The sequence below is a fragment of the Muntiacus reevesi genome, chromosome 2 (genome assembly GCF_963930625.1).
Source record: "Muntiacus reevesi chromosome 2, mMunRee1.1, whole genome shotgun sequence".
In the NCBI taxonomy this organism is placed as follows: Eukaryota; Metazoa; Chordata; class Mammalia; order Artiodactyla; family Cervidae; genus Muntiacus; species Muntiacus reevesi.
The window spans coordinates 122182166-122205872 of NC_089250.1; the positions used below are offsets into that span (position 1 = coordinate 122182166).

Consider the following 23707-nt stretch of genomic DNA (forward strand, 5'->3'; position numbering starts at 1 on the left):
CAAGCTTGGGCTTCCATTTAACATGAAATTACAAGGGAGAGAGCAGAGGTCACAGCCTGGGACTCATGACAGGATACAGGACAGGCCAGAACACGAATAACATATGGCCAGTCCTGGATTCACACACTGTTGAGCAAACTATTCCGGGAACAGGACTACAGAGCCATTTCTGGCTCTAGAGGTTGGGGAACAAATGTAGTCAAAGTGCCAGGCAGACAGAACGCGGGCAGGTGGGTGCAGCATCTGTCTCAAAAGGATTCCGGTGACTCGGGCCCCGGGAGCAAAAGGCAATGGCAATTGGGCTTCAGGATTGGGATGGAGAGAAGAACTCTCTTCCTTATGTCTCTGTGTCGATGGAGCAGAGCGACCTGAGTCACGAGTTCCCCTCTTTATCAGATGGCATCTCTGGTTTCAGGACTGCAGGAATCAAAGAGGGATGAGGTCACAGGGAGACTCTCCCACCAGTGTCCCCCCAAACCTACTGCAGACATCTGTGGCACACTCTCAGGCAGGAGGCAAAGGGCTCCAGGAGGCCCACATGACAGTTTCAGATCACAGCCTCCTCAACGTGCACAGAGGGGCTCTCCACAGGCAGCCACGGCTACAGAGTCATAAAACATCTGGCCAGTCCGGAAGGCTCAGCTGCACCGCCAAGCACACAGGCCCTCCGGGCTGTGGACACTGGCCAGCAGGCACCAGCCACCCTCACGTGGGTCCCCACAGCCTTAGCACGGATCATGCCTGCTCTATTGTATTCTCAAAGCCACAGGAACATTAAACAATATCACCTTGTAGGAGGACAAAAAGCTCAAGAACACCTGAGGTTTCCCTGGATTGGGTAGCACCCCAGGTTGCTGGTTTTTCCCTCTGTTTTCAAGCCTTCCTTTGCTGCATAAAGGCAATCTCCCTGCTGGAACTACTCAGAACACTAAAACCACCTCCCCTGTCTTTCTCGGAAAACAAATGTTAAACCCTGAGCCATCTGAAATGCCAGCACAAGTGGCTAAGACTCCAGGATAGTTTTTGCCAGCAAGCTAGAGCCAGTGTTCCCCGGGTGCCACAGTAGGGCTCCAGATGCCGTTCTCAGGCTGGATACTGGCCCAAAGTTGCCCGGTCTTTCACCTTTTCCTTTTATATAAATGCTTCTCTCATTATAAATGTTAGCTCAGAGGTTGTAAAACTTGGGCCAGGCCAAACAATGCTTGTCCGGAGGCTGAATCCTCACCTTCAGGTTCAAGCTGAACAAAACATCTACACTTAACGAAATCCAGGCTTAGCTTTTCAAATACCACATACACCTGAACACTCAAAATAATTCTAAAAATCTTGCTATGTTCTCCGAAATCACTTGCAGTTTCATCTTCTGCTGCTGGACTTTCAAAGACACCAACGTCTTTGTTAGATTCAACTGCAAGCCGCCATGCAGAAAGTTGTCTCCCCACTGCCCCTAGCCCAGGCCTCCCTGAAGCAGATGGTGGGGCCGGCAGGCGGGAGTGATGTGCACGCGGCAGGGAAGCCAAGATGTGGTGCAAAGTGTGTCTGCATGCCAGCTCCCATCCGTTCAGAAAGCCAGGCCACACCAGGCCAGGCCAGGCAGAGCAGTCCCCATGAAAGGCAACCTGCGCACCTGTTGCCAGGCAACCATGAGCCTGGCTGGAGTATTCGGCACTGCTTTGAAACCCAGTGACCCCAGCATTCCTCAGCACAGGGAAGGAGCTCAACTCCCCCCGGGCCACTGAATCCAGAAAATTAATGTCCATCCTCTATATTTCCAGGGCAACTACAAATCCCTATTTTACAGTTCTGGGGAGAAAACCAGGTACTTCTACTCATGTTTTTATCCAGCCAGTAATAATATCTTGCTTGGGGAGAAATACCTGAGCTATAGCCCAAAGGGATTTTAACTTACTCCAGCATCTCACCAAGAGGCCTGACAATGCTTTTTTTGTGGTGCAGGCATGCAGCCAGGCCAAGCTGAGTCCCAGGAGGACAGATATCCGTCCTCAAGCGCTGCCGCTGCTCTCCCATGCAGAAACAAAAGGGCAAAGGCCTGGGATCAGACGCCAGCAAGTTTCAACTGTACCGCTGACCTCGTCAACACTGTGGCTGGACTGAAAAAGCAAAACCCACAGATGCTGCTGCCGCCGAAATCACAGGGAAGGAGCGCCTTGGACACAGCTGCTCTGAGGCAGGATATACACTGAGAATTCCAGTCCTGCTTTTCTGTAGAAACCGAATTCTCTGTGTGGAGAAGACAGTGCACCAGCTGTTATAGATTTTGTTAGAGTTGGACTGAGAGTAACCCTGGTTTTCCGTAGCTACACATGAACTAAAAAGTAATCGTTAATTATACAAAATGTTTTAGAGATTCGGATTGTGCAGCAAGGTGTGTGTGTACAGACTTTTAAATGCTACAGTCTCTCCAAATATATAAGGTCTTGGGTTTGGGGCCATAGTATTTTCAAACAGTCCTCGGATCACTGGCACCAAAAACACCTCAAGCCCTGATGAAGTGCAAATTCTTTGATCTCTTCCTAAATGTAATAATCAGATTCTTGGCAGGGGTGGGAGTGGGGGGCAACCCAAAGTCTGGGTTACTAACAACACCCCCCAGGATATCCTTATGCATCTGATGATACACAGGGCTCCTACTGTCACGTTTGCCAGTGACCTATCTTAGAGAGCCCCCAGGCTAACTCCAGACGTCCCCCCTTCCCAGTGCCTGGGTTATAGGGCAGCCTCAGAATATGGGCACATCAATTGCTTTTTCTACTGCTTCACTCTGTGAGGATGAAAGTCACACAGCTCTTTGCTAACAAATAGGCATTCACTGAACGAAAGGCTAAAGGAGGGAACTGCGGATTATTTTACTTGGAGAAGATCATTAAATACAGAAAAAGCCATCTACAAAATGTGCAGAAGAAAAGGCAGAGAATACAAAGAATCGCTGTTACAGTAAAGTGCAACCTGAGAAATGCAATATTTATGACTTCAAAATGAAACAATCCTAATGGCCTACCTGAGTGACACTTTATGGCTTGCAAACCAGGTTCATAATTATGGTTACATTTTTCTTAGGGAGACAGTTCCTCAAGTCACTGTTATTAACTAGCTATTGGAAGAGGTAGGTTTGAATCCAAATGCACTCTCCCATGAGCATGTTCTCATATCCACTGAATTAACAAAAGGTGATGGTGAAGCCCCAAGGAACACAGGTCTCCTTAGATCCTTTTCACAAAGTTCATGCATCATCAAAAAATGCAATGCCTTCACAAGATGTAATCCTTCACAATTTCCTGATCACACCTTAACATTAATCTGTTTTTTTTTTTTTTAACTCATCAAAGGTTCTACCTGAGAACTCACAAAGTACATTCTTTCATTGCTTATGGTCATACTCTTCAACCACTATACAATAATTTCTGTGAGTTGTCCATACTCTAAGGCCATATACTTTCTCAACCTTGGCACTCTTGAATTTTGGGGTGAGATAATTCTTTGCTGTCAGGGCTGACCTGTGCATTGTAAGACCCAATAGATTCCAGTAGCACCAAAATGTTATTGTGGCAACCAAAACTGTACCCAGACATTGGAAAATGTCCCCTAGAGGGACAAAATTACCTCCTGTTGGGAATCACTGCTCCAAAGCTCCAGTCTGAGTATACAAAACCTAGGTTTCTGGGGGTAACGCCCCCAGAGTCTCTGATTCCATAAGCATGGGTGGCACAGAACGCAGTGCATTTGTAACAGCCTCCCTCCCAAGTGTGCTGATGCTGGTGTGATGCTGACGCTGCTGGTCTGGAACCAGTTTTGGGAAACATCTCTCTAGGGCTATGGCTGCAGACTGGCATCTTATACAGAACTTCTAAAAAGTTCCAACTTAATCAGAATCTCTAGAGATGTGGTTCAGGCAACGGTGTTTTTAAAGCCCCCAGGTGACTCTAACATGGGTTGAAAATCACTGGCTTAAGGTTTACAAATGTTTCCAGAATCCGAAACTCTTAAGAAACCTGAGATAAAATCAGTCACAGTAGATGTAATTTGCCTTTTTATATCACTTACAGGTCTCTCCCTAATATCACTAAGGAGTAGGAATCTTGAAGAAAAACAAACACCACCAAATTATGCAGATTGGAGCTTTCAACTCTATTCTTTCAAAATCTGTGGACTGATACCTCCAGGGATTCCCATCCTACTCCTGACTATGTTTAAAGCAAGAAAACCATTTGATGTTAGGAAAAAACTAAGAAGTCAGGGTCCTTTCTTCTTATTCTATTCATTTCCTATTATCTAAAAGTGAGGTTGCATCTTATAATAAAGAAATAAGTAAGAATTACCTTCAAAAAATGCCCAGGTCTCTTTCTTTTTCTCAAAGGATGAATCTTCAGAAGATTTGAGGGAAATCACTGTAAGACAAAAAAAAAAACCAAAAACAAAATTGCATAGCATGAAATGAAGTAGTTTATGAACCTGGCCCACCTCAGTCCAAAAGATTATATCACATGGGGTACATGGCACTTACATTTATAAAGTAATTTTCACATTTGCAAAAACTACATTTAATTGTCACAACTCACATGCCAGGGGAAGGTGCAATGACTTACATATGATAAGTAAGAGACCAGAGAAGGGAATTAAGTTTTTGGTACTCAGTTCGGTAGAAGACCTACTCACCCCATTTATTAATAGTTACTACATCTTCCCAAAATGTAGTGCACTTGCTGAGTATATCTAGAGAAGCCTGAGGTCTTCTGATGACTCAGGTCGGCGCTCTGGGCACCGTTCTCCGTGTAAGACAGTCACACTGTAGCATGCATCTGATTTTGAGATGATTTTGTCTGCTTTCAGTCAGCAGTTAAGCACTGAATTCACTGTGCCTGCTTTCAATCATCAGGAAACACAATGGAGTTACAGGACTTCCCTGGTGGCTCAGACAGTAAAGAATCTGCCTGCAATGCAGGAGACCTGGGTTCGATCCCTGTGTCGAGAAGATCCCCTGGAGAAGGGAATGGCTACCCACTCCAGTATTCTTGCCTGGAGAATTCCAACCTGGAGAGCTATAGTCCATGTGGTTGCAAAGAGATGGACATGACTGAGCAACTAACACTTTCACTACTTTTTCAAACCCTGAATGTAATACTAAAGAGTCTAGAACCATGGAAAGTTTCCATGTACAGGGGTAATCTAAAAATTAACCTAATGGAAAAGTGTAAATGTCAGGGGATGAGAGCACTGTCTAACAGAACTTTCTGAGACGAGGGAAACGTTCAGTGCCTGCACCGCATTCACAGCTGCCACTGCACGTTCGTTGAGCATGTGAAACGTGACTTGTCTGCATGGGACTAAGGAGCTGAATTTGTAACTGTACTTCAATTTAATTAACTTAAGTTTAAATGGTTACATGTGGTCATTGGTTACTGCATTGAAGTTCTAGAGAAGAGAATCTAGCACCCAAATAAAAAGACAAAGGTGGTTGGAATAAAAATTGAATTAATATGAGAGGAAAGGAATATGGCAGGGATGGTCTAAAATTTTAACCCTATTTATTGCCCCTCCCTCAAACTTTTATATTATTATTGCCGTGGGTTCCAAATCTGAATTTTCCATCTTTATTTTTCTCCAGGTCTTGGATGGGTATTTCCTATTGATCTACCACACAGATCACTAATCTTCTCTTCACCTGTGTCTAAGCTGCTCTTAGACCCATCTACTAAGCTTAACATTTCATCTACCATATTCTTTTTCAGTTATAGATCATTCACTTAATTCTTTTTTTGATAAAGCCTATGCTCTCTGATTAATTTCTCCAGCATGTCATCTCATTTTTCAACCACATTAATCATATTATTGTACATATATGCCTGATAACTTTCACATCTGCATCACCTGTATTTATTATTTCTATTGTCTGTTTTTCTTTAAGATTATTTAAATTGTTATTTACTTACGTATTTATTTTTTAACTTTTTACCTGAAGGATAATTGCTTTACAGAGTTTTGTTGTCTTCTGTCACACATCAACAAGAATCAGCCATAGGTACACTCATGTCCCCTCCCCCTCGAATTTCCCTCCCATCTCCCTCCCCCTCCCACCCTTCAGCCTATCACAGAGCCCCTGTTTGAGTTCCCTGAGTCATATAGCAAATTCCCATTGGCTATCTATTTTACATACGGTATTGTAAATTTCCACGTTACTCTCTCCCTACCCCTCCCTCCCCTCTCCCATGTTCATAGGTCTGTTCTCTATGTCTGTTTCTCCACTGCTGCCCTGAAAACAAATTCATCAGAGCCATCTTTTTAGATTTCATATATATATATATGTCAGTACACCATATTTATTATTTCTCTTTCTGACTTACTTCACTCTCTATTAAAGGCTCTAGGTTCATCCACTTCATTAGAACTGATTTAAATGTGTTCCTTTTTATGTCTGAGTAGTATTTCATTGTATATATGTACCACAGCCTCTTTATCCATTCATCTGTCAATGGACATCTAGGTTGCTTCCATGTTCTAGCTATTGTAAATAGCGCTGCAATGAGCATCAGGGTACATGTGTCTTTCAATTTTGGTTTCCTCAGGGTATATGCCTAGGAGTGGGATTACTGGGTCATATGGTAGTTTTATTCCTAGCCTTTTAAGGAAACTCCATACCATCTTCCATAGTGGCTGTATTAGTTTACATTCCCACCAGCAATGCAAGAGTATTCCCTATTATCTGTTTTTTATTTTGATCTTGTCCCTTGATGTGCCTGAAAATTTTTTAACTCAAAAGCCAGACATTGTATATGGAAAGTCATGGAGACTCTAGATGAAATTTTATTTTCCTCATAGGAAATTAGAGTAGGAGGATGCGCACCTAATCCAATGAGAGTATGAACTGTTGAGAAGCTGAGTTTCAGTTTTTATAGGATATGGTCTATTTCTGGTTTTCCTTACTTCAAGGATCCCCAATAGAAAGCCTCAAGTAATTATCATAGACCTTCCAATTTTCATCTCACAGTTAAAACTGCCAAAAGCTGTTTGCCTCATAAACAACCTGATCATCACTTTCTGCATAACTTTTCTAAACAAGCACTGCATAGTTCCATTGTCAGTCAGTCATGTCTGACTCTTTGGAACCCCATGGACTGCAGCACACCAGGCCTCCCTGTCCATCACCAACTCCCGGAGCTTAATCAAACTCATGTCCATCAGGTCAGTGATGCCAACCAACCATCTCATCTCTGTCGTCCCCATCTCCTCCTGCCTTCACTCTTTCCCAGCATCGGGGTCTTTCCCAATGTTCTTTGCATCAGGTGGCCAAAGTATTGGAGCTTCAGCTTCAGCATCAGTCCTTCCAATGAATATTCAGGACTGATTTCCTTTAGGATGGACTGGTTGCACCCCCTTGCAGTCAAGCACTGCATAAGAACGGTTGAATTTCTTAAAAATGACTCTGACATAATTAGGCTCCTTCACTGCTCTTCTCTGCAGTCAATCTATGTGTCCTTCAGAGAACAATTAGGAAAGCTGAAATACACAGGCACATATGTAATTGTGTAATTATGTCACGCAAATATATCTATGAAATATAAATAAAAATAAATTTAGGAAAAAAATCCTAATAAATTAAGAAAACTGAAATGCAGACTACTTTTTCATCTTTTCTAATTGTTCTCAGAAGGAAGGTTTTGTCCTATGGGAAACAACTCCCCTCCCTGTAGATCCTAAATTCCTCAAAAACAAAAACCAAAAAGGTGACTTTCATATCACCATCTTGGAGCACACTGCCTGGCAGCTGGTAGGCATCCAGTAAATAAATGATCTACTTCTTTCTGAAGGCCCCTGAAAGAAAGCAACCTGGACATCCAGGAATGAACTCTTAGTGGACATTTGGTCTTTCATGCATTACTAGATATGTCAGACAATTCATCTAACATCCTTCCTGCTTAATTTGCCCCACCCAGAGGCCGTATAATCTACTCACTGTCAGAGCAACTGATCAGATTCCCCCTTCAAGAATTTAAACAGAGAACATATGGTTGTTGTAGATCCTGGGGTTGAAAAAGTCTATGGACTCTGGGGTGGGCAGCTGTTCTGGAAAACAGGAAAGCAAATGGAGCAAGGGCAGAACCTGCATAAGGAAGGTAGAGGATAGAGAACTTGATCTTGATGCCATTCTGGGTACCAAGAGGCTGATGTGTCACTTTCTAACCTTGCATTCAATCAGCTCTATATCCTTAAACCATTCCCACCTCTCTCCCGAATTAGCTTGAAGGAGTTTTCATCTTTAACCAATTGAGCCTAGGCTAGGATAACCACAGAGTCTTAATAAAGACAATACCAAAAGGAAAATGGACCTCTGAGGACCTTAGATTTCAGGAGATCAGTGATGCCCATCATGGTCCAGAGCCTTACTACTCTAAGTGTGGTCCACTGACCACCAGCATCAATGTTACCTGAGAAGTTGTCAGAACTACAGGATTGCAGGGGCCCCAACCCAGATCTACTGGATCAGAATCTGCTTTTAAACCCAAATTTCTCAAGTGAATCATATGCACTCTGAAGTGTGAGATGCACTGATGTGCATTGGGTTGAAATACTAAGTTGCCATTTGCTAGTTATGTGACCTTGGGCAAGTCACTTAACTTCCCCATTTGTTATGCCTGAGTTTCCCCATTTGTTATACAGGGATGATAATAAGTTGAGGATGAGTGTGAAGCCAGAAGGGTTAATATATGGAAAACACTCAGAACAGTGCCTGAGACCTAATAAGCCATTTTTATTCATAAGACAGCTCCGTAAGAGCTTAGCTCCCTAGCTCCACAAGACAGCAACTTGGTCTCTTATTTCCTGCTCTAATTCCCACACCTAATTCTAGCATGGTCCTTTACAGTCAGCCCTGTGCCTCAGAGTGCGACTCTTCAGTTGTCCAAATGGTCCATAAGAAAGAGTTCCTTGCCCTTGTGGCTTAATGTCTGCAGTCCCTTTGCCTTATTTGGGATCAAAGGTAATAAATAAGGTCTCCCCAGTGGACCTGTGGAGATGGGTATTGAAAGAACCAACAAGCTGGGATTAAAAGCTAAGGGGCTCTAAGCAAGGAGTGTATGGAGGTTCCTCATTTCTCTCCAGTGCGGCTATTTTATGGGAAAGTACAGCAACCTTGTTTAGCATATGAAGATCAGCAACATTGGTCATAATCTTATGTGTTCCTACAAAAAAGAAAATTTTTACATGAATTCTGCCAGAGCTTTTGAAATCTTCCCAAGGTTCAGCGTAGCTATCTTATTTCAGCTGCTAATCCTATGCTATCTCAAAGTGAATGTGATACATTGTCCAGCCACACATGTCTGAGTCCAGAGATTCGGGCCAATGCCCTGCTCGAGGTGGCCTCTGTCTTGCCCCATGCTCGGAGCTCAGCCTCTCAGCCAAGAGCTAGTGTGGAGCTGGGCAGAGTGCCCTCCTAGAGAAGGTTCATTACTCTAGATGCTGGGAATGATGCCAGCCCTGCCTCCCAGGGAGCCTTGCCTCTTCTATCCTTCCTGCATCCCGAAGTCTTGTGAGGGAGGGTTGTACAAGGACCACCTCCTCCCACAGGGTATGGGGCCTGGAAAAGAGGAAAGTAAAACTGATCCAGGAAGCAAAAGGAAGCCCAGTTTGGCCTCAGCACCAACCTACTCTTCTCAATACAGCTTTATCAGACACAAAGTGGGCATTTTGAGTTCTGACTCCTGTGCCCATTTATCAGTGGGTCTGGGCCACAGTATAAAGCGAAAGCAAAGAGCACTTAAAAGCTAAGTCATCAGCTGACCTCTTGATGGCTCTGTAACTTTCTGGGGACTCCAGCACTTGCTGGGCTGCCCTTCTGGTGAGGTGGTGGCCTGATAACAGGGACAGGTCATTCTGGGTTCCTCCCCGAGACAGCAGAATCAGATGAAATTTAAGAGGGGTGGGTTGTGAGAGCCACCACACCTTAGCCCTCTGGTTGAAAGTGGTCGCAGGATCACACTGTCTGGAAGAACACAGCCCAGAGGCACTAAGACAAGATGATCCTATCAGCCGCGTGTCTGGAGGAAGCAGACTGGAGAGAAAGAGTCTTAGTCAAGTATCCTGTGCTGGGCCCTGTGGGGAGACCGCCACGCAGAGGTGTGAAATCTGAGCCCCTTGATTTCTGACTCGGACAGAACATCCTGCAGACTCCCTTGGGTGGGGGGGGCGGATTTCACAGGCTGTGGCGGAGTGTGTCCCCCTGAGTTCATGCCAAGACCCGGTGACAAAGGCCTTCAACTGAAGGACTTCCTGGCCCCTTCCTGGTCTCCCGTTCACCGAGGATACACACACCTTTATCTGAGCCTGCTTTGAAGGACTGACCCACCCCCCCATCCCCAATCCCGTCATTCATGGAGCAGATGACTCAGGATCGTTAGAGGCCCCGGGAAAGCCCCCTTTCTCCCAACATTCTTTCCCACCTGCTTATCTGTGCCTCCAACTCCTTTCACAAAGAATCCTATGATTAAAGGAGCTTAAATAACAACCAGGGACTACATCCAAAGTGAGGAGCACATTTCTGACCCAGAACACCTTCTGGGAGGCAGGAGTTGATAGAGAGAAGTGAGGGGAGGGCCTTGGTACACACAGGGCAGTGAGGGGGCCGGGGAGCAGCAGCCCAGATGCAGGAAGGACGGGCCCCAAATTTGTGAGACATGCCTTTACCTTCCTGTTTCTACTGCCTTCACTGAGCACCCGAAGATCAAGGTTTTTAAAATGTTAGTGTACAGGAGAATTAACTAGGCCTCTTGGGGCCTCTTGAGGATTCCCAGGCATGACTCCTAAACTTCTGGTTCAAGAAATTTGGGGGGAGGACCTGGGAATCTGTATGATTAAGGAGCACAAAGTTGTGGAAATTCTGAGGCTCGAGGTCCCAGGAAGCCTCATGGAGAAGCCCTGCTTCACACACTCCTAGGACAGAGAGAGATGAGTCCCCAGAGACATGGGAGAGGGGATTCAGGTCATGAGGAGCCAGACCCTAGGCCTCAATCTCCCGCCTAGTCCAGGTTAAGGTCCAAAATTCAAAACTCAACCAATGCTCTTCAATTTAATCCAGGGAAAACAAGAGTAACAGCACGATCTAAAGAATAAGACTATCACACAAGTGTTGTTTACAAAGGACTCCAAAAGAGCCCTTTAATAACATGTCTCAGCGCAAGGAAATACAAGGTGAAGAATACAGCTTTCAAGGAAGTCATTTTCAAAAGAGCAGACCATCTATAAAGGATGACATGTCTCCCTAAAAGGCAGACTCAAACTTCGAAGCTGGAGAGAATTTGAGTCAGAGAGGCCTTCCTCTAGTGATTACCTAATATTTCATACCCTCTCTCCCTGCTGAATGCATTGCCATATAATGCATCACTACACTTTTCTCATTGGTCTGGTTCATTATCCCCCTCCTCCAGCAGAAGAAAAGTTCTGTGCAGGCTCGAACTGCATCTGTTTTCAAGTCCCAGAATCCTTCTTAGTCCATAACAAGTCACAGTTACTTTGAACGAATGAAAGAATGGGATGACTATGATGCTGTATTGGTGGGTCAAGGTATCCCAGAGAAAGCTTGGTCCTGGGACCAACTTACATTGTAGAAGGCTGAGAACAGAGCCCAGGGCAGGGAGCCCAGGCCTACCCAGCACCTTGCTTTCCATGGAAGATTCACATCAGAAGCAAGGGGATAGCACCCGCTCACCAGGCCTTTGGAGCTGACTTCTCTGGAGGGTTCTAACCTTGGAGCTGCTGGCTCTGGGTCTGTCTCGATCACTTTATGGCCAGAAAGTTCTTAGTTTCTTATGGAATGGAGGCAGGAAGCCCGCAGACCTTAAGCAGGCAACATTCTGCATAGAGTAACAGGAGAGAAAAATCTGCAAGGACCAGAGAAAGCTGTATTCTTCGCCTTGTATTTCTGTGCACAGAGACATGTTATTTTTTTTCTTTTTTTTGAGACATGTTATTAAGGGGCTCTTTTGAAGTTCTTTGTAAACAACACTTGTGTGATATGTTTATTCTTTAGGTCTTGCTGTTACTCTTGTTTTCCCTGGATTAAACTGAAGAGCATAGGTTGAGTTCTGAGTTCTAGTGATACGAAATATGCACAAGACTCTTAAATAAAATAAAGAGGAGTCAACACTTTTGCTCAAATTCAAAAATTATATAGTCATTTCACTGACCTTTCTTATTCAATGATGAGATGGTTTCCCAAGGAAAAAAGTAAATGTAGCTGTGTCCTCACTATTTATAACTGACTCGGTGTTCTCAAGAAAGGCAACTAAAACCCAAAGAGACACAGAGACCACCTCTGTTTCTGCTCTCTGAAGTTTGCCTATTGCTTCCTCCCTCCCTTGACCCTCCAAGCCTCAGGCTGAAGGCGGTCTCTCTTGGGGCTTGGACAAAGCCATATATGTGCATAGGACCTTTGGGTGACCTGCGCTGATGGAGCAGCTGATGAGAAACAGAAAAGCTCCAACTTTGTCTATTTTAAGCCACTCTTTCCTTTGCATTCACTCTAAGATGAATTCTAGAAAATACAGCAAAAGAGCAAACAAAAACTCGTATTAAATAGACTTCCTATTGTGACAAGGCAGTGGGATAAGAACTATGCATTCTGAGATGGAATCAGCTACAGAATACAAAGGCATGTGTATTTAGAAAATATTAAAACTTAAGGTTGGTAAGTTTTACCAAGCCCTCTCCAGACACAACCCTGGGATAGATCTATATATTATCTTCTTTTTAAAAAAAAAGCTATTCATTTTTGGCCGTGGTGGATCTTTGTTGCTGCGTGGGGGCTTTCTCTAGTGGTGGAGTCTGGACTTCTCACTGCAGTGGCTTCTCTGGTTGTAGGGCAAGGCCTAAGGCACATAGGCTCATATTATTAGTTGTGGTGCAGGGGCTTAGATTCCCCCTCACTCAGCATGTGGATCTTCCCAGAGGAGGGACTGAACCCATGTCCCCTGAACTGGCAGGCAGATTCTTAACCACTGGACCACCAGGAAGTCCCTGTATCTTATCTTCTTGCTACCACCTTCCACTCCTTGTTACTATTAATTAAAATGGCATTTTATTCAAAAGCATAAGTGACTTGGATCACTCATTCAGTCCTTCATCTACAAAATTCATTATACTATGCACTGTGGCAGGCATGTGGGTGCATCTAAGAATTTCACAGGGTACCTGGAGACAAGGTCCCTGACCAGGGCCACTGTGGCAGCCTTTCCTCTTATCACTGTCCACCTCAGCCCTCACCAACCACAGACATGCATCCAACTCCATTCCGTTATTTGCAAACCCCTCTTCTCCCTCATCCATGCCTTTGCTCTGGCTGTTTCATCTCTTGATGTGGCATGGCCCGTAGTTGCAGACCCTCCTCACCCTGTGGCCCCAGCGGAATGTCACATCCTCTGGGTGACTCTCTCCTGCTCCCCCAAGTATATAACCTTGTCTCTTCCTTACTCTCAAGCAAGTGTCAGCCTCCTCTTTGGCCTTTTCAGACTTTTTATTAGCTATTTCAATAAAGTCTATCAAATATATACCCATATCGACATACCTCTTCTCCTCCAGATTGTGAGGTTGGGTTCCAGGACAGTGGGGATCAAACCTCCCCACAGGTACCTCTCTTTGGGTAAATCACAGAGATCACAGGCTCATAAACTGGGGCTTCACACATGCTACTGAGTTTGTTCCAATCTCTTGAATTCTTCCAAACCATGGCAGTTAGAATGAGGATAGACACAATGAAGGATTGTTTGAAGTTGTGTTTAAATTACACTCTGGTTGTCAATTTGTTCCCTTTGAGTATTTGGACCTGTTGACACTTTAAACATCATGATGTGAGCTTGCTTAATTAAGCAGTAGCACTAAATGTTTAGTTAATCTCATTCCTAATTATCTGCTCTGTGTCTCTGGGGAAAAAGGAATTATTTAATTTCTTCCACTGAAACTTGAAATATCGGTTCCCTGTGGTGGTACTTTCAGATGCAATTATTAAATTTTCTCTCATTTTTCAGGGTTAAATAGATAAGAAATTATAATTTCATCTTTTCCCCTAAATACATTTAGGGTAAACACAGTTTTCCATTTTCTTTGTCCACTTGTAACATTTAAAGCTCACTTATATAATCTGAAGTCAGATAACAATATGGTTTGTTAAAACATGTTATTTGGGGTTAGACTGAAATACTGTTTAAATTGCAGGAGACAGTTCTTGCAAATTGCTTCCATTATTAGCATTTTCACCGTTAATGAAAACATCTCCATCTGAAAGGAAGGAGATTCAATTCTGCTTAGAATATCAGACTGCTTCTGAGTCTGTGGGTGGCAGAACCAGGCTGAAAAGCCATTGACGATAATTTTGTACAAAGCCTGGAGAACCAGGAACGGATGCTGTTCTACCCCTAAGAACAGAGGCCTAAATGAATGAGAGCATCACTCTGGAGAACCCTGGGGCCCACACTCTCCGGTGGGAAGGGCCCATGTGGGACCCTCACGCAGAGCCCCTGACTGGCCTGTGTCAACAACTGTTAGGGACATGAGGCACCCAAGACTCTGCCAGAGCCCGTCGTTGACCAGGAGCTCCAGGGACCTTCGGGCTTCATCTTGGAAACTCTCCTAAGAAAATTCAGTCTTAGGAGCTGGTCTACCCACTCAGGGCTGTCCTCGTGATTAGAACTATCCAGGGTCTGCATGTCCTGAGAGAGAGCAGGCTGATCGGGGCACAAAGGAGGACAAATGTGGGAGGTCGTTGGGACATCAAACAGGATGGCCAAGGGCAAAGGTACAAAGGCAGAGACATCCCCAAAGTTTGGGGAGCAGAGGCAGCAAAAGGAAGTCAAGGGATGATTAGAGAAAGCAGGCACAACGTACAACCAGCAAGCACCTGGATGCAGGGACGCGGGGCAGACAGGGTGAAGGGTGTGCGGAGAGGCTTAAGAAGACAGGGAGCTTCCTTTATAAACTGCCCGCCTCAGGCACTTGAGTACCAGTCAGCGCTGAGTGCGCAGGACAAACGCAGCGTCAGATGCTGTAATAGCTTTGTGTCTACAGGGACAGTGTAAGTAAACTTCAGAAAGTGTCACGATTTGTGAAAAAATTGATTACAAGTAGTTAAAATTCATTGTTTTGCACCTAGAGGACAGATGGTAGCCCCTTAAAATAGCAAATCTTCACCTCGATTTGTAAATGATCTTGGAATCTACCCCAAAGAGAACAGCTTATCTCCATGCCTAGGGATACGTTATGCTCTGTGTTTAGAACAGAAACCCTTTTTAAGGCTGTTGGACCCAACTACTTAAAAAGCAAAATTATTATTTATTTTTTTTGGCCTAAAGGAACCAAGAGCATTTGGAAAACTCTGCATTCATCAATCTATGAAGCCTCCAACTCAGAAAACCCTGAACCTCCCAATCATCAATAAGGCTCCCCTTAAGAGACACCGCTGAATAGCTTCATCTCCCTGTTGGAAATTGCCCCAAACCACTGCTCATGTCTCCTCTGTTCCCACCCTGACTTCCCTGTTTCATCAACTCCAGCCTCAGTCTGCCTATTCAGTGCTGGGCACACGGCCCTCCAGACTGGACCTCCCCACATCCTTGGTGTCGGCCAGGGCAGGACTGTGTAGTTCACGTCCTCCTGTCTCACCTGGCAATGAGACCCGCCCCTGCATCTGACCTGCTCATGATGAATGAGCCAGAAGCTGTTTCCTATAGATCTTTTTTTTCCCCCACCATCAAAATATTTATTGGAACCAAAGCAGAGAGAACAGAGATGTTAGGAAGGCAAATCAAAGTGCAGATTGGAAGGTGGGGTAGAGCAAGATGTGGGGTGGAGGGGGCACTTCAAATGCCACAAGAGGGGTCCCTCTGGTCTGGGCTGGAGAGAGGCCCTTCACCCCACCCTGGCAGTGAAGATCCCCCACTCACCTCTCCTATCTCATATCCATCCTGGGGGGCAGCTGGGGCCCTGCAGTGACCCCATAGGGAGGGGTCACTTTGATCCACCCACGGCCATCAGTCAGTCTGTCTCCCTTCCTCATTTTCCCAATAAAGAGGACACAGGGCTTATCTGGCAACCAGAATCAAGCCAATGCACCTCCTTCCTGCCTGGAACATCTCTGAATTTCCCAGTCTGTGGGACTGTCTGGGCTCTGTGAAGAAGCTGCTGCTCTCCTACTGAAAAGACTTTGCCCTTTCCAGACAGCCATGGGGTTGGCCCAGAGGAGCCCATTCCAGACACCAAGCCAAGCTAGCTCCATCTGCTACCCCAAATACTGGTGCTTCCCGGGGCTTCTCGCCTTGGCCCCTGCCCCCTGGAAATCAACTCACCCCCTGATGAGTTCACCTGCCTGACTCAGATTCAGTTCTCACAAGCCAGATCAGATGGACCCTCCAGCTCCACATTTCTGCGTACTTACTGGCCATCAGTGCGGGACGGCCTCCACCCAGCTCACTCTCAATTTCCCTGCAGACAAGCTCCATCTCCTATGCTCCCTTTGTCAGTCATGGGCACCACCCTGGGCACACTGAGTTACTCTCCTGGGTATCATCCCAAAGTTTTCTCCCTTGCCACATCCAGGTATTAGACATCTTATTTGACCTCTAATGTCTCTCCATTCCTACTACCAAATTTGGCATCATTTAAAGCCTGTGCAATGGGCTTCCCTGGTGGCTCAGATGGTAAAGAATCTGCCTGCAATGCAGGAGATGAGGGTTCCATCCCTGGGTTAGGAAGATTCCCTGGATAAGGGAACGGCAACCCATTCCAGTATTTTGCCTGGAGAATTCCATGGACAGAGGAGCCTGGCAGGCTACAATACATAGGGTCTAAAAGAGTCGGACATGACTGAGCAACTAACACTTTCACAAAGCCCATGCAACCCCAAAAGACGGCCTCTTCACTCTGTAGCCTGGTCCCCCTAGAGGGGTCTGTCAAAAGACTTTATATGCTTCATGGACTTGCCAAGGACTAAAGAAAAGATTCTCCAAAAAATGCCTGATGATAAAATCACCTAGTTTGCTAAGTCAATTCATTTGTGTCCTACTCTTTGCGACTCTATGGACTGTAGACCTCCATGGAATTCTCCATGCCATGTCCTCCTGCAGGGGATCTTCTCGACCCAGGGATCAAACCTGCATCTCTTACATCTCCTGCATTGACAGGTGGGTTCTTTATCACTAGCGCCACCTAACAAGCCCCCAAAATCACCTAGAATGGGTGTTAAATATTCAAATTCCAAACCAGGCTGAATAGACTAGAATCTCTAGGGTAGATACTTCAGAATCTGGCTTTGGTGTTGAGAACACTAGCTTACAAAATCAAGTGTAAATTCTTTGACGTTCAGTATAGTCCCCTCCGCCATCAGCCCAGCCTGCTTCCCCTATACCCACTGCCACCTCCACCTCCCAGTTCAGACTCCAGCAGTCTTGATTCACTGCCGTGGGATGCCCTACCCACCAAGATGCCGCCTCACCTCATTCCCTGCCCCACATAAACAGCCAATGTCAGCTCAAGCACTGCCCACTCCTCATCCTTAGGGGCCTCCTACACTTTCACACAATGCTCCATGCACACTTTATCACTGCACCTGACACCATGACATCATATCTGCTTCTGTATCTGCCACCCTATAGACAGATCCACCCTGTGTCCCCAAGTTTCCAGCACAGCCAGATACAGAGCAGGTGCTCCATAAAATAAATCCCCACTGAGAGAGGAATAAACGAACCCACCAAACACTCTAGTCCATATGCAATTCACTGAGCACAGCAAAGCTTCCTCAGCTAAACTGTTCACTTCTCTGAAGGCTGCCACTCATTTTATTATCATGTTTGCTACTCTCTTCTAGATCGAATCTATCTTTCTACAAATGAGGTTCCCCAAATAGACTGTGTAGTCCACATTAGTGTCTCCCCAGAAGAGTACACATAACACAACCAACTTCCTTCTTAGGGACACCAGGCCAGTTTATACATGGATGGAAATAACATGGGCTGTCCGCTTTGCCGTATCACCCCGAAGTGGTGGTTTAGTTGCTAAGTTGTATCCAACTCTTGTGATCCCAAGGACTGTAGGCCAAGAGGCTCCTCTATCCATGGGACTTTCCAGGCAAGAATACTGGAGTGGGTAGCCATTTCCTTCTCCAGGGGATCTTCCCAACCCAGGGATCAAACCCAGGTCTCCTGCATTAGAGGTGGATTCTTTACCTACTGAGCCACCAGGGAAGCCCCCTGTCACCCTACAGATGAGCATCTAATTTGCCACTGATGCCACCAAAGTCCCTGCATGGAGAGCCTCCTCTTGACTCTCCACCACTGCCTGTGAGTTGTTTCCCCTAGATGTGTATCACTCTGCCATTTGCCAAACTGAATCTCATTCTGTTACATCTTGCTTGTATTACTCACCTCTTTGGATTCCCATTTGTTATGTTTTATTCCTTGTTGATGTTAAGAACAGTTCCCAGTTTTGTATTTTATGTAAAGTTCATTAAGGTGATGTGTCTACCCTTTCCAAATCATTGATGAAACAATTAAATGAAATCAAACCTAACATCCACCCTCCTGGAAACCTCTCCATGTGTCACTTAGGGCTCTTGGATCCAGGTTCTCTGCAGGCAGGGCTTCGGGCTCACTGAAATGGTCACATGGAACAAGCAACTGAAGAAACTGCATGACATTCTTGGCCTTTCCTCATACCTCCGCATAGTAAACTGACACTGACAAGTTCATGGGATGTGACAGATTCTCTAAAATAAGACAAGCATGACTCCAGTCACCTAGAGGGTCACATGTGTTCATTCTTCATTATTTATCATCTTCTTTGGAAGATGATAACTATCATCTTCTAGAATCAGGAGCTCTCCCCGTCCATGGTCTCATACATATGTGGTTTTCACACAAATCCCAATAATCTTTCCCATTCTTCAAAATCCACGATTCTCCATCATACTTTAATAACTTGTTCAGTTAAAACATAAAATGACAACTTATGCTTTGCCCCCAATTAATTCAACCTATATTTTTTAGCTACACCCTTTCAGAGATGTCCTCAGGAAAAAGTCCAGGACAAATTTACTTATTAAGATAGATTTTTCCTCCAATAATTTGCTATTTATTTTTTTAGTCACCTCAACACACATGCTCAAGGACTTAATCCAATTTTGGAGAAACTCAAAAACACACACAGACAAAATAAAGCAAATAAAACTGCAATTTGTTGGAGTAGATTGGTTATTTGGTCTGGTTTTAAATTTTTGTTCAGATTTCTCGTCTTGCATGACACTGGGAAAGTACTCTGCAGCCACATGGCTAAGGAGCTGGACTGTGTCAAGAGACACCATCTTAGGGACACAGCAGGAATGTGGCCGGTTGCAGTTTGTAGACAATTCCCTGGACACCCCCTTGTAACTCCGCCCCTCCTCTCACACTCAGAAGAGCAGATCAAAGTACTGAGAAGTGGGGGAAAGAGATTAGTTTCAGTGTAGTTGCACAAACCACCTTAAGTTTCTATAACATGCAACCAAATAAATGTTCTAGAAGGAACCCAACGTCATTCACTGAAGGGACACACATGAAATAGTGGACATGCCGACAGCACCCACTTGAATGCAAGGAACCTTTTTATCTATTCTAATTGGCAGAGAGTCGTTACTGCCCAGAGATTTAAATAGGGCTCCAAGAAAACACCGGGACATAAAAATTAAAAGGGTATACGTAAGATCATATGTTTCAGAGCCAAGTGAAATCCAGAGTGGATTCTCTCCTCAGCCTGTGGTCATCTGATTTTTCTATTTTCTGTGCCAAAATACATATTTATATTAATAGTCATTTGTTTTCTTGAATTAATTTGCTTAAAGAGAAAAAGTGCATGACATTTCAGATAATACATCATTCCGTGCTTAAGAACGTGAAAATAAGCAAACTCTAAAGACAGATGAAGTTGGACTATCCATGTAAATTATTTACTTTAACATATGCATGCTTAGTTGTGTTCTGACTCTTGCGACCCATGGACTGTAGCCCACCAGGCTCCTCTCTCCGTGGGATTTTTTAGGCAAGAATACTGGAGTGGGTTGCCATTTCCTCCTTCAGGGGATCTTCCCAACCCAGGGATCGAACCTGCATCTCCTGTGTCTCCTGCTTGGCAGGCAGATTCTTCACCACTGAGTCATCAGGGAAGCCACTGGATGACATACAGGATATTAAAAATGCCTGTTCACAACTGAGTTCTATCCCTTTAACAGCATCACTATTGCTTTTAATATTAAATGACATGTATAAAATAAAATTAGATTCTTTTTCACATTTTGGGTCATCAGGTTTATTTTGTGGTTCTTTTGATTTTCTATCAGGCCAAATTCATGTGCAAAGCAATCAAAGATGTAATTTTAGCACACAGTAACAAGTCATTAAAATTTCGATAGGTGGCCTCTTGAATGGAACATCAGTGGTAAAAAATGATAACCATTGGGAAACTCCCTGGTGATCCAGTGGTAAGGACTCGATGCTTTCACTGCCTGGGTCCAGGTTCAATCCTTGGTCAGGGAACTAGGATCCTACAAGCCACACATGGGAACTCCACCAAAAAAAAAAGCTAACCTCAAATATAGCATTTGGTAGCTAAGATGTTCCAGAACACGGCCCATGCCTCTTATCTGTTTCCAGAAAGGGAGGGCCACCTCTGGTCCCTTGCCCACTTTTGGATGAATTTCTGAGTGAGCTGTTCCCTGAGGCTTGAATCAGTTCCTCTGGGCGATGGATCAGAGCCACCAGGCTGCCCTGCTCTGAGGCCTGGCAATTCACATCAAGACCTCCCAATGTGTGCCTCCTCTCAAAGGCATCCGGCACTCCCATCCCCAGGCAAAGCAATCAAGGCAGTGCAGATCTGAGCCAGAGGCAAATGAAGCACACAGCCAGTCCCATCTTTCAGATACAAAACAAGTTTGTCCAAGGGCAGGTTGGCTGGCATGGGGCCAGACACCTTCTGTCCTGACTTTATGTCTATAGCACAAGTCAGTCCCAGCATCCACGTAAAGATCTATGCTCATTCTCATGGACTGGTTCATACAGGCATGGCCCTTAGAGTCCAGAAAGATGTATTCTAGCTCAGTAGGACTGTCCTGGAGGCCACTGCTTGGCCAGCTGGAGGGAGACCCTCTGACTTGCCCCCTTCCCCTCTCCCCAGAGAGAAGACATATTCTTACCTCTCATTTCTGTCCCTGAGGAACCATTGGACCAAGCTGTCCACTTATTCCTGTGCTTGCTGATTTCCTGGACTTTGCAGACATAATGCCCTTGATCTGCTGGCTGGAGGGTCAAGACAGAGAGCGTGTAGAGCGTCCCACGCCGCTTCTCAAGGAGGCGCAGCCTCTGCCTGTAGGCACTGCGGCTGAAATTCCCATAGTACTGCACCACCCGGAGCTTGGTCATCTTAACCATCAGGGCTTCCTGGGAGTCTGGTCGCGCGAAGAACCAGCGCACAGCCAGCAAGCTGTCCTTTCGCCTCTTCTGGGAGACATGGCAGAGAAGAGTGGCATTTTCCCCCTCCAGGTAGTCAACCACGGGCCCTGGGGACACGGTGACATTGAGGGCTCCACAGACCTCTGCAGAGAAAAAAGGAAGGAAGAAAATGAGGAAGGCCACTGCCATTCCCCAGGTGAGCACACACAGCATCTTCTCTCAAGGAGCCAGAGTGATGTGCACGGCCAGAGAGGCGGGCCACCTCCACCCCTTCTCTGCTCACTCTGCCATCAAGAAGGAGCCCGCCTTGGGGGCATGGAGTGAGTCTCTGTGGGCCCCCACGTCCTCAACCTATGAGATGATCCCCTGCAAGTGGGATGTCACTGATCACCTGGCCTAGATGCTTTTCTTATTTTTAGTTAGTTGCTGATATTTAAAATTCAGGAGAGTTCACATAAAGATTTAAATTTGGGGAAGCTCTTAAAAATATCCAGCTTACATCAAATCCACCTTTCCTACCTGCCTTCCCAAGGCCTGCTTCAATCAGTTCCATCACCTCCCTGAGCAGGTAATGCTGTGGCCCCCTTCCCTGTCTCAGCTATTTCAGGTGTAACCAAGGCAGATTTTCAGTTCTGGTCAGGCAAGTGTTAAACTAGTACCAGGGAGCTGGAGTGACAGAGATGCCTCGGTTTCTTACTCCATGTCTCTTAGGACCATGATCCACGATCTAACAGCTGAACTGCAGGAATAAAGACCCAATGAGCCCAGGAGCAGAGAGGGCTACCAGACTCGCCCAACAACCCGAAATATGCTCCAGGAAACCAGGCCCAGGTTGAATTCTTGTCCTTTGGTCTCACCAGCCACGGTTCTACTCCAAGATGACATTTGAGGGTGCCACCCCCTGTCCACTCAAGATCAGCCAGCCCAGCCACCCTTGCCAAGGTCTTCTCCCAGTAGACACACCACACAGTGTCTGCAGGGATTACATATTGCAGCCGTGCAGCCCGGGAGCTCACGAGTGCAGCCTCCCCCTGGCAGGCAGAGTCCAGGAAGGATAGGATGCCCAGAGCCTCCTACTGTCCAAGCTGGGTTGTCTTCTCAGCAAGCCCTACATCATCATCCCTGCACTGCCCAGCAGGCAACTCCAGGAAGCATCATGCCCTAATGCACAAGCAGGTGTCCCCAAGGTCATCCCAAACTACGAATGGTCCCCAAATACCACCTCCTGGTCACATGAGGGGACTTGAGGGCCTTGATGGCAGAGTCACCCAAGACTTTGAACCCTGGTCAGTGCTATAGGTAAGCAAGAAGGAAGGATGAAAAAGAGAGTAAAGATTTGGACCTTCCACTGTGAAGAGGCTGTGAGTCAACAAGGTGAGGCCCTGTGTGTGCTGGGGGTGACAGGGAGAGTTTAACACAAACAGTATCCTTCATTGTAAAAATTCAGGCAATAGGCTTCTTCTTACATATGGTTTCCACATAGTTTCCACTATTCATTTAATAAACTGAACATCTCAAGAGATATCACTTGAGAGTCAATTTTCTTTTGTTTCTCAGCTCTTAAAAGCCAGGCCACCAGGACACTCCAGGATACTCCAAGATCCTTAACTTAATCATATCCATAAAGTGCCTTTTAAGCTGCATTCACAGTTCCAGGGATCAGGATGCAGACATCTTTGGGGGTCATTATTCAGCTAGCAGCACTGTGATAGTCTTTTGTTACCATTAAAAAAAAATAGATGAAAGTGAATTCAGAAGGAAAAGATGGATGCTTGGCTGGACTCAGCTCATTGTGAACAAGAATGAAGTCTTCTATGTTTACAGTGGCAAAGCCAAAGCCACCCAGGGAGACACTCCGGAATGCAGATCAACAGGTACCCAAGGAAGGCACATGTCCCCTAGTAACAATCTCACTATCTACACAAGTCACTCACACAGGACAAAAGAGGGACTGCCCTCGCCGTTTCCCTGCAGCTCACCCACCAGCCCACACACCACGTTATATTAGACCAAAAGCATTTTCCCCAAAGTCCGCTCAGACCCCATGCTGGGAGCTCCCTGAAGAGCACAAAAATGCCAGGCTGACCCCACTTCAACAGCTGCCCAAGCAGAGAGCAGCAGAGATGAAGCAGCTGGCTTCCAGAACTGAAGTCCCGCTCTGCCCGCCCCCATGGTCTCCCCACTGGAGGCAAAGAGAGCTGGGGAAAGCAGGAAATTGAAACAACGTGGATGGG

At 45.6% G+C, this 23707-nt stretch overlaps 1 protein-coding gene across 1 annotated transcript in view; it reads right to left on the reverse strand.

Annotated features, from left to right (window-relative positions):
• VSTM4 (V-set and transmembrane domain containing 4) overlaps window positions 1–23707 on the reverse strand; it is a 78466-nt gene that overhangs the window by 48968 nt on the left and 5791 nt on the right. The window contains exons 2-3 of the mRNA XM_065919945.1: window positions 21218–21616; window positions 4338–4406 (exon numbers count right to left, since the gene is read on the reverse strand). Of these exons, the coding sequence (XP_065776017.1) occupies window positions 4338–4406; window positions 21218–21616 (468 nt within the window). The remainder of the gene's footprint in view (window positions 1–4337; window positions 4407–21217; window positions 21617–23707) is intronic.